This window comes from Melospiza georgiana, chromosome 3 (genome assembly GCF_028018845.1).
Source record: "Melospiza georgiana isolate bMelGeo1 chromosome 3, bMelGeo1.pri, whole genome shotgun sequence".
NCBI classification, from domain to species: Eukaryota; Metazoa; Chordata; class Aves; order Passeriformes; family Passerellidae; genus Melospiza; species Melospiza georgiana.
The window spans coordinates 65,894,099-65,904,494 of NC_080432.1; the positions used below are offsets into that span (position 1 = coordinate 65,894,099).

Sequence of the window (10,396 nt, forward strand, 5' to 3'; positions counted from 1 at the left end):
TGAAAGATACAGAGAGCACACACATGCCCCTTTCTGGAGGAAGTGGTATCACTCTAAGTTTAATTGAGACTTGCTCAACTCAAGAAGCAGAGGCCTCTGCACCATCAACTAACGTGACATTTTGTTTGTGTTCCCACAGGGTGGCTGACAAGCTGCCGAGACCAAACCTCGTCTTGCTCAAGCTCTTGCTCTCTCTGCTCCACCACATCAGCCAAAATGCTGAGACCAACAGGATGGACTCCAGCAACCTGGCCATCTGCATTGGCCCAAATCTGCTGAGCCCAGGCACGGACAGCGCGCTCCCGCTGGAAGTGCAGAAGGAGATGAACGACAAGGTGCGCTGGACTCACCGAGCAGCCGCTCCCTCGGGGCAACTGAGAGCCATCCATAGGGATCCATCCCACGGCCATGGCAGCAGCTGAACACAGCAGCACCCCTGGGCCTTGGGGGTGCTGAGCAAAAGCAGCAGCTGCCCTGCAGCCCCCACAGTCACAGCACAGCTCCTGCAGCCTTTGCATGTGGAGGGCCAGGGGCACCCGTGGCCATTGTCACCCCTGGGCCTCGGGCAGCAAGGCCAAAGCTGTGGCTGATGGTGTTTTGTCTGTATTGTTTGCAGCACTGGGCCTTATTCCCCATGGGGGACTCACCCTTAGGCCTCAAGCCAGGATTTTGGCAGAAGCCACTGTGCTCTGTGCTGTCCTTCCTACAAAGATAGCAGACAGGGTGGGGAAAGAATTTTCAATCTGTCTTGACTGAAATGGGCTGTTTTGTGTGTGCAGGTGACAGTGCTGGTGGAGTTCCTCATAAACAACTGCATGGAAATATTTGAGGGGGACATTGCCTTCCCTGCCTGTGCCTTGGCTGAGGAGTCACCAGAGCACACAGACAGCTCCACAGGTATGAGAAGGGGCTAGGGATGTGACAAACTGGGCCAAATTATTGAATTTGATATGTGAATATATCTATGGAAACGCAGAGAGTTGCTGACAGTTCAATGTGTTAATAAAGTGTTTTTCTACAGGAATGCCTTCCAAAAGTTCAAAATTACAACACTCACAATCCAGACTTAAATCCCAATGTTAAACATCTGATTCAAGTACAATTTTTTACAGATATGCTGAGATTTCAAGAACCTTTCTGGCAGGCTTAAAGCAGAGGATCATTCTCCCAACCTAACAAATCTAGAAGTCTTTATTTTGTCACTGCTTCTCAGGAGGAACAGGCTATGAAAAGATAGACACATTTTCAGTACAGCTGATAGCCTATCTTTGTCCTTTTTTGCACTTGCCTTATCAAAGTTAACTGCTTCAAGAACTGTTTGCTCTTCAAGGTGAGATGAAACTTGAAAGTTTCAATGCTGGCTCCAGAAATCTGTGATGTGAAATGTCCTCTCAAGAAGAGAGAACATTTCAGAAGAGCAGAACATGTTACAGAGAATGTGACATTACAACATGCACAGATGCCTCATATATGATTTTAGTGGTGTTTTAAGTTTTGGGTTTTGTTTCATTTCACTGCTTATTTATTGGATAATGCTTACCTTACTGAATTGTCAAGTTTAAAAGTCACAGCAAAGTCCTGCACTTTTGCTTTTCAGAGCTGAATTCAGAAGAGCAGCAAGTGAGGTGCACACAGGGAGTGAGAAGGTGCTTTTCTGAAGAGATAACCCTCTCCATTTTTCACCCAAGAAGAAAGAAGAGTACATGTGGCCATGCAAATAGGAAAAGGAGAGGTGCAAATTCCCCAGCCACTGTCAAAACAAGTCTCCTGTAGGAACAAAGCTTCTGTTGCAAAACTGGGCCAAAATGAGAAAGGAACTTCTCCTCACAGAAGGTATTGAAACAAAAAAGTCTTCAATTTACACCATGAGGTTATGTGCAAAATTAAGGAAGGTGTGTCTCCATGTGCACTGGTTCTGCTGCTTTCAGCTAAGAACTACGTCGCTGAGAAATGCTGTCCTCCACAGAAGGTGTCCAGCCCAAGAAGGGGCTGGGAAGACAGAAATAGGGTCCAGATAAGTGCTCAGCTTCTCCCTGGCAGTCCCCACAGGGGCTGTGGGGGCCTCTGTGGTGTCTCAGTCCAGCCCACTCTCCACTTAACCCCCAGCAGCACTCATGATCCTCCTTGCCAGCTGCTGAATTGTTGCCATGCTCATTGATTCAGAAGGGCTGTGAGATCTGGAACACTTACAAGGCTCTATGCAGCTAACAGTAACAAAGATCAGGTGTTTATCAACTGTTTTTCAGGCACACTACATATTTTGGTGGCTTCCTTGGTCCCAGTGTTTCCACCAACAAAAGATCCCATGCTATATACAGATTCGCTTAGTGTTTGCTCCTGGCTTGGAGCATGGTCACCATGTGGTTTTGTCAGAAAGAAATACACTTTGGGAAATACATCTTTGTCAAAAATACTTCATTTGGGATGAGCCATTCAAACTCCTATACAACCTTTAAAAAGGTTTGAAACTACTTTACTGTCTGTCGCCACCAGATGTCACTGATAACACTAAGCAAAGCACCTTTACCTGAGATTAGAGCCTTCCCTCAAAGGTAGGCTTGCACACCCACATATTTGTTGCCCACAGTCTGCACCATGGCCGTGGGTGGTTGACGTAGCAGACATTACTTTAGCATTTGTCATGCAGAGGTTATTCAGTGTAAAGCTCTTTCTGGCATCCATGCTGCTTATCACACACTTTGGGCTGTATAATATTTCTCTCCAGATCTCCCCAGTCTTAGGGAGTGGGCTTCCCTAAATGTACAGCTGTGGCAGTGACCAGGAGACCAGTGCCAGGCTTACTGATGCAACCTGGCAAGGTACCAAAACCCAAGTTTTCCATAGTTTAGGGTAAAAATCAAAAACCTGAAAACTGAAATGGTAATAAAATTCTACCATTGGGCTTGGACCAAAATGGTTCTAATGGGCAACAGAGGATTAGGATAATCTTTAGAGAGACAATCAAGGAGATTGATGTGGCTGCTACTGCAGGGTTGCCAGCAGCCACCCTCTCCCCTTTGCCCAAGGCAAATGGAACAGACAGACCCAGCTAGGATGGGCCTGGGGGCTGACAGGGAGCTGAGAAATTACTAACAGCAAAGCTATCAGCACATCTGCCTCTTCAGCCCTGACAGTCTCACACAGGCGCCTCAGCAGGCAATGGAGCAAAGGCTACTGTTCCTAAAGGTCATCAGAGTGTTGTCTGCCACATGTGCTGACCTAGCAGGGTAGATCCCAGTCTGAGAGTGGAATATCAGGAATGACACCATTCAAGGACTTGAGCCACACCCCATACCCTCAAAAGGGTCCACTGGACCTCCCTGGACCACCAAGATATGTGACCTCAAAGGCAGCCCTGCCTTCCACCCATCCTAGGCTAGAACTACTCAGTGATAATCAGGGCAGATCTTGCTTAGATGGAAAAGCTCCCTTGGAAGGTGTCACCCTCTCTGTGGGTGGCTAAAAATCAGAAAAAAGCAGTGAGATGTAACCACCAACAAATCCACTTGGTGGTTAGAGGATCAACAGGTTTGAATGTGTTAAACTGAATGTCTACAGTCAAATGGTTTGAGGTCAAAATTGGGCTAGCATGTTCTAAAGGTGAACTGTTCCTCTGTAAACTCTGGGGTTTATGTCACAGTAATTCAACATACTGTGCTCTATGTTTCATTTATCATTAATTCCTACAAGTATCCTAATAGATGTCACCTCTCTGAAACTAGAATCGTCCATGCTCACCCCACCTGCTTGCTAGTATTTGAGAACAATTGCTCTGTTTCTTTTTGGTGACACACTAGATGGGAATCAAAGGCTGGCTGTGAAAATTTGGTTTAGATGTTGAAGTCAATGGGACCAGGGCTTTATTACAATGGTTTTGTTTTCATGAGAATGGCAACTCTTATCATGACTTCATATAAATCAGTCTTATTATGGCTTATTTTATCTGATTTAAAATAAATAAAAAGGACATTAAGGTGTGGCATGTGAGAACTGTAAATATGTTAGCTTCTTTAGTGGAATATTAAATATCAGTTTTAGGGATTACTCATTACTGGATGTCCTCTCATACCTTTACAAGAGACTTAGCAGCACTAGGAGGATTGGTGTGGATATTTGCAAAAAGATTCAAGCCACTGAAGGCTAACTTTAATACTTATTTTAGGAATTATCCAAGGAACAATTGTCAACTGGAAGATTTTAATTTCTGCCATTTCTACCTTGTGTTTTATTGGCTGAAAAATTTAATTAGAGGGTGTTGAGTTGTAGTATTTAAATTATCTGTGATGTTATTTTTATTCTTAAATTGTTGTTAGAAAAATTAATTATTTATACAATTGCACTAAATCAGTAAAATTGGTTTATGAAAGGTCAAGAACACTCTGAAGAGAAATTCCAAAGTATGTACATGACTGCTAATCTTCACATAACATTAAAAGTGTTGTTCAGAGAGTCCCTGTCCTCACCTGCCTGAAGTGATACGAACAATTCACAAGTAGAGAAAAGAAAGCAAAGTTTGGTTATATCTATAAAGACAGGCTCCTGACTTCATATCACTTTTTCTTTTTTAAATGTAGAGTGTGAAGAGTTTGTTTGGATTTTTATGTTGTGGAAGTTGTCAAGAGACTACAAGATCAGCCTAAGGTGGTTCATCTAATTGGGATATCACCCCCACCTGCTGCAGTATGGGTGGAGGGCACTTGTGGAAAGTTTTGTGAAAACTTACATGTAGATATTTTTCCTCTAGCATCATTCAAATGAGTGCCATTTTTACATCACTAGAATTCACAAATACATCCAAGCCTGTAAATAATACCCACACTTCAAAATCTGTATTTAAGAAAAAAAAAAAGTAGCACGAAAATATTACTACAATTTATTGCAAGGCAAAAATTACCTTGCAATAAATTTGGAGAATATATTAGAATAGGAGAGCCAATTCTCTTAACCCTAAAATATGGTGCAATCTGTGTTCTTTTGTCAACAGCTAATGGTTGTGTTTGATAAAAAACCTCATAAATCTGTTTCCATACCCCCTAAATGAAATATTTGTTTAATGATAACAGCAGCATAGGCACCAGGAATGCTTATTTGATGAAAAATATTTCTTCACATGGATAAGGTGTACCTAAGTTTAAAAGAAAAATATTATAATGGCCATTCCCAAGACACCTTTTGCAAGTGACTCGGTGAAAGGACACGACTGGGCTCTGCAGTCAGCCTGGCAGTCACATTCCTTCAGCTGAGTAGTGGGAATTATTTAAGTTTGCTCTAACTTAAAGATAGCAGTGGCAACAGAATTTACTTAGGAGCCAGACAGGCTCCTATGCCAATAAAATTGCACTGCACTGACCCAGAGAGGGCATCTTGCTAGTAGACAGATCAGTGGTTGGGCAGGTTCTGCTGCATTTCCTTCCACCTGCCCCAAAACATTTGCACAGAGCAGCGTTAGAGTCGTGCAGCAGGGACAAGCTGACAAGTGGGCAGGGAGCTGGGGGTGCCAAAGGGTGCAGGAGTTGTGCCTGACAGGTGACAGCTGGCCCTGGGCTCTCTGCTGGGCAGCACAGGCGAGTGAATGTCCTGAGGCTGGAGAAGCGAGGTTACTCCAGGATGACCAACCTGGAGCAGCAAGCTGCCTGCCCAAACCCTCACATGGCCAAAGGTTAAGAACTAAGAGAAAGCTCCAGCATGGGTTTACCTGATCCCCATGCTCTCCAAGGGGCTGGGGAGCTACCTCTGCCAACATTCTTCTTCTTACAGCACAGTGCTTGTGCCTGAGGTCCCCTGGCAGATTTGGCACACCAAATAAGGAGCAAAAATATAATTTACTAAAATGTAAAAATTACAAATTCAAATTAATGTATTTTCATGTATATAACTGCCCAAATGATAGGAACTGTCTAGTTCTGGTTATTGGAAAACACAGACAGAATGAAAATGTTATATATGTGCCTATAAATCAGCACTGTCTGGAGACATACCAGTGAATAAAAATAAGTCATTCTCCTGGAAAATTAAAAAAAAAAAAAAGTTTCTTTTTTTTTTCTTATGCCTGTGTAGCACCACCTCTGTACCTTTAGGCAATTTGATTTCCTCTTCCAAAGAGTGTCAGCTACTGCCCCACTCCAAGAAAACATTGCTACCCTCCAATGCTATTGAGACACAAGATCTCCTGCCATCCCAGTCATGGGTGACTTGCAGTCCCTACAGAAGTGCTGATGAACTGCTCTGTGGGAACAACCTACACCCTGTACCTGGGCTGCAGGAGCTGCCCAGCCTTGCAGACAATATAGGGCTTTAGTAGTGTCTGTGGGAATGGACTGGATGAACTGAAGGAAAACTAAAAGGGAATCTAAGTCACGAGCTGAAACTCACAGGAATTGGGAGAGCTCTTCCCCAGTACTCTGAGAACTTTGCATGAGCTTAGGAGGTGCCACAGCACGTGGGACTTGAGACTGGAAAACCCATCAGCCACAGGGATGCAGTGCCAGTGCCCCTGACCTCTCCATTCTTCCTGTGTGACTTCAGACTTGGGACTTTTGGACACCTACTACCAGTCTGAGGCTCATTAAAAAGTTACTGGGAAGTACAGACGGTTGCTATGGCAGTGCAGACGATGTGGTATAAATGTATGTTGAGTGTGGGGCGGGTGGAATAATTGTTCTGCAGCCCTTTTTCTGGGCTGAAGCCCAATCCCTGTTGCTGGTTCTGTGGGACTGAGCTCCTTATTCCATCCCTTCCAGGCCTGTGTCCTCCAACTAAAGAATAAATTTTGTTTTACTGTCTTTATTTACAGTATATGCTAATTCACTTCTGGAGAAAAGCACTATACAAAGTCCAAGGTAGTTTCATATTTAAACAGCTTTTGAAGAACTCCTCATCCTCATGAAACAGCTGTCTCTGAGGGGCTGCTAAAACCACAATATGCACGGTTATCAGAAACAGAGATGGCAGTCATGTAAAAGAAATGACTTCTCAGCAGGATGGGCTTGCACTGTCAATCTCTGCAAGCAGCTGCTGTCTCCCATTCCATATGCAGCCTCTCGCTGACCTGCCATCAATCAGCAGAGCAATGGGAACACAGGTGAGACAAACAGGAAGAACAACAGCTCTACTGCTTGGCTTTTGCCCACATCCATCCAGAGCTGGACCCTTGTACATGTGGGAAGTTGCGCCTCCAACCCAAGAGCCGTACACTGCTATAAAATGCAATCCATATGGCAAGGATTCTCCTCAGCAGAAACAGGTCCTCTTTTCACTTCTCCTTAGAGAAATGGCCTTCCCTCAGGTAATTCCCCCCTGCCTTATGACTGACACACTGGATTTCCACTATGTTTAGAAAAGCACATGAGATTCTATAGAGGTTCACCAGCCTTGACAGGAAAGGAATCTTTTTCAGAGGACTCGTGCCTGAATATTGTTCAATACCTTGGGATGATCATGCTCCTTTTCTCCATGTGATCTCAGGGCACTTCCACTCCTGAACCCTAAAATTTGTCTTGTTTTTGAAAAAAAAAAACACTGCAAATATTGATATGCCCAAACTGACTCTTCAACAGAAAGAGTAGGTGGCAATCCACCTCCTTCCAGCAGCAAGGCTGGAACAGGAGCTCCCCATGGGCTCTCAGCCAGGCTCAGGCAGCTCAGGGCAGAGATGGGGGGCTGGCATCACTCAGCCCCCCTACAGCACTGGCACCTCATCCTTGCTCTCACCCTTCAGTGTCAGCAGGCTCACAAGGCCTGGTCCTGTGCCCTAGATAATAAACACAAGCCCTTGCAGATGTGGAGTGTGGAATTTGTAACAGTTTAGGCAGGTATTGCTGGTATTTTAATCACTTTCTCAAATGGCCCATCTCTCTCGTTCTGCCAGCACACGAGGACTGGGTCTCCACAGTTTCTTACTTCGAGTGTTTAAACAAGCAGCAAGCCTTTTGGCTTAGGGCCACCTTCAGAAATACAGATTATTAATATTTATTTATATCAAATAATTAACTAGGAAATACAGGCACGGACCAGCGCTCAGCTTGATAATGTGGTGTTATACAAACACACAATGAAACAACTTCCATCCCTCAATTGAAGCAACAGGCAGGAAAGAACAAGAGAGGTACAGAACATAAAGAAAGAGCATTTCTGTGTCACAAAGATTTATTGCAAAAATTGATGTCTATGACTTACTAAAGACTGTGGGAAAAAAAAAACCCACCTTGAGAGAAATGACAGGGATGACTGTGCTGGGTCAAACAGCAGCACTTCAAGTCCAGTCCAGGACTATCTCCAGAGCAGCCAACAGGAATTGCCTAATGACAGCATGAGCACAGGGAAGGCTGCTCCCCAAAATGCTTCCGCAGGATGAGGATTTGCACCTCAAAGAGTTCCTGAATCAGAGCTGTTCGTGCTGAACATCCCTGCGCAGATTTTTCTTCCATGATCATGCTTAATTGCTCCTTAAACTGCTTCCTGACGTCCTGTAGCAGTAACTTCCAAGATCTGTTTTGTGTGAAGAGGTACCTTCTTCTGAACCTGCCACCTCATAGTTTGATTTGATGATCACTCTTCTTCCTCAGCTCTTATGCTAAGCATTTCAGTAAATACCTCTCCTTGAATCCAGTGGCAACAAGAAAAAGAGAATAAACTTCCTATTTAGAGAATTCAGCTGTATGAAATCATACATCTGTCTGTGTGTATATACAAATTATGCAAGATACTCTTCCCCAAGAGAAAATGCATATTCTTTATTATCTTACCAAGGTCTCACAAAAAAAAAAAAAAAAAAAAAAAAAAAAAAAAAAAAGGCAAAATAAGCCACCAAAAAACTACTCAAAAACAAACAAAACCAAACACACACACAAAAAAAAAAAAAAAAAAAAAAAAAAAACAAAAACAAAAAAACAACCAACCCCAAATCCAAACTCAGTGATCCTACAGCAGAGACTTATCTGAGAGTAGCAAAGGACTATGTCCAAGCAGCAGGGTGAGAACAGGTACAATTGCACAGTGCAGACTGAGAACATGTGTTGGGAGCATGTCCACAAAACCAGCCCAGCTCAGGCAAGTAGGGACACATCTTGGAAGGGGTCCACTGCACTTATAGCCCTTGCTGTCTTGAGTATAGCCAGGAACTTGGTATATTTTAAGCATTGTTTTTAAAAAAGGCACACATCCTCAAATAGGGGACTATTTGCTTTCATTCTGAGTCATTTCAGTTTTCACAGTTCTGCTCTCCTAACTGCCTGGTGATGCACCCCCATCTTTCCCAGCTGGAAAGGGGATAAAAAGAAAATTCCACCTAGGGTTTTTCCACTGGTAGGTTTGGGTTTTTGCATTCATTGTGCATTAATCGGGTGGGGAGCCCGATCCAGGGCAGGCCTGTGTCCTCCCTGCAGCATCCTGCCCAGAGAGGGCCTGGCCCTGCGCTATCTCTGCAGCCTCTCCCGTGGCACCAGCGCTCAGACTAATGCAGGAGAGATGGAAGAGCTCGGGCCAAGGCGATAAGCTTTATCAGCCCGCTTCCTTCATCGGGAACAGGCCGTCTCAGCTCTCAGACAGATGCTGTTTTAAAAGCACACACAGGACACGCTGCCAGGAGAGCTTTGGGTTTTTCAGGACGGCGTGGCACCGGCTCCCCTCGGTTGCTGCAGAGGCAGGTGAAGCGCACGCTTGGAAGGGAGGAACTAACCAAGAGCTGCAGGAAGAGCCAGCGAGTCCTTGAGGGAGGACAAAGTGACAAAGCCAGGCACCAAGGGCCCCGAGGGTGCCACACCCTGCCCCGGGGCTTCTCCCGGGGGCCGGGACCGCGCCCAGCCTGCCGCTCGGGGCGTGGGCGAGCCGCGACCAGGGGAGGGGAAGGGAGGGCCGGGCGGTGGCGGCGGGGCCGGGGGCGGCGGCCCCCGCGCTCGGGCACCGCCACACCTGGGCCGGCCGGCCGGGCGGGCGGCGCCATTTATAGCGCGCTATTTCGGGCGCGCGGGGCCATTGGGCGCCGCCGCGTGACGGCACCGCCGCGCCCGGGGCAAAGTCCGTTGGGCCGCTCCCAACGCCGCCGGGGGGGGCACGGGCGGCACCGGCGGGCTCTGCGCGCATGCCCGGGCACCGGGCCGGGGGCTGCTCCGAGCCGCCCCGAGGGTCCCTGCCGCCTGGGAGGGGCACATGCGGTCCGTCCCTGGCCGGGCCCCTCTGCCGCCTCCGGGCGCTGGCGCTGCCCGCTCGGGATGGCGCGGCTGGGGGAGCTCCCGCCTGCTGCTGCCGGGGAGGGGAGCAGCGCCCGAGGGTGGGATCGGCAGGGCCTGCAGGCAGGGTGCCAGAGGTTCTTCAGGCCGTGCATCCTTAGCCGGACCTGCAGAGCAGGAGAACATCGGCAGTCGCCTGTCCCTGTGTCGGGCAGCGCAGCGCTGAAAGG

The 10,396-nt window shown here is 46.6% G+C and overlaps 1 protein-coding gene across 1 annotated transcript in view; it reads left to right on the top strand.

The window, feature by feature from the left end:
• LOC131081060 (T-cell activation Rho GTPase-activating protein-like) overlaps positions 1-1,773 on the top strand; it is a 68,009-nt gene extending 66,236 nt beyond the window's left edge. Inside the window, exons 3-5 of the mRNA XM_058019918.1 lie at positions 140-335; positions 780-897; positions 1,598-1,773. Coding sequence (XP_057875901.1) covers positions 140-335; positions 780-897; positions 1,598-1,773 — 490 coding nt within the window. The remainder of the gene's footprint in view (positions 1-139; positions 336-779; positions 898-1,597) is intronic.
• The last annotated feature ends 8,623 nt before the right edge of the window (positions 1,774-10,396 follow it).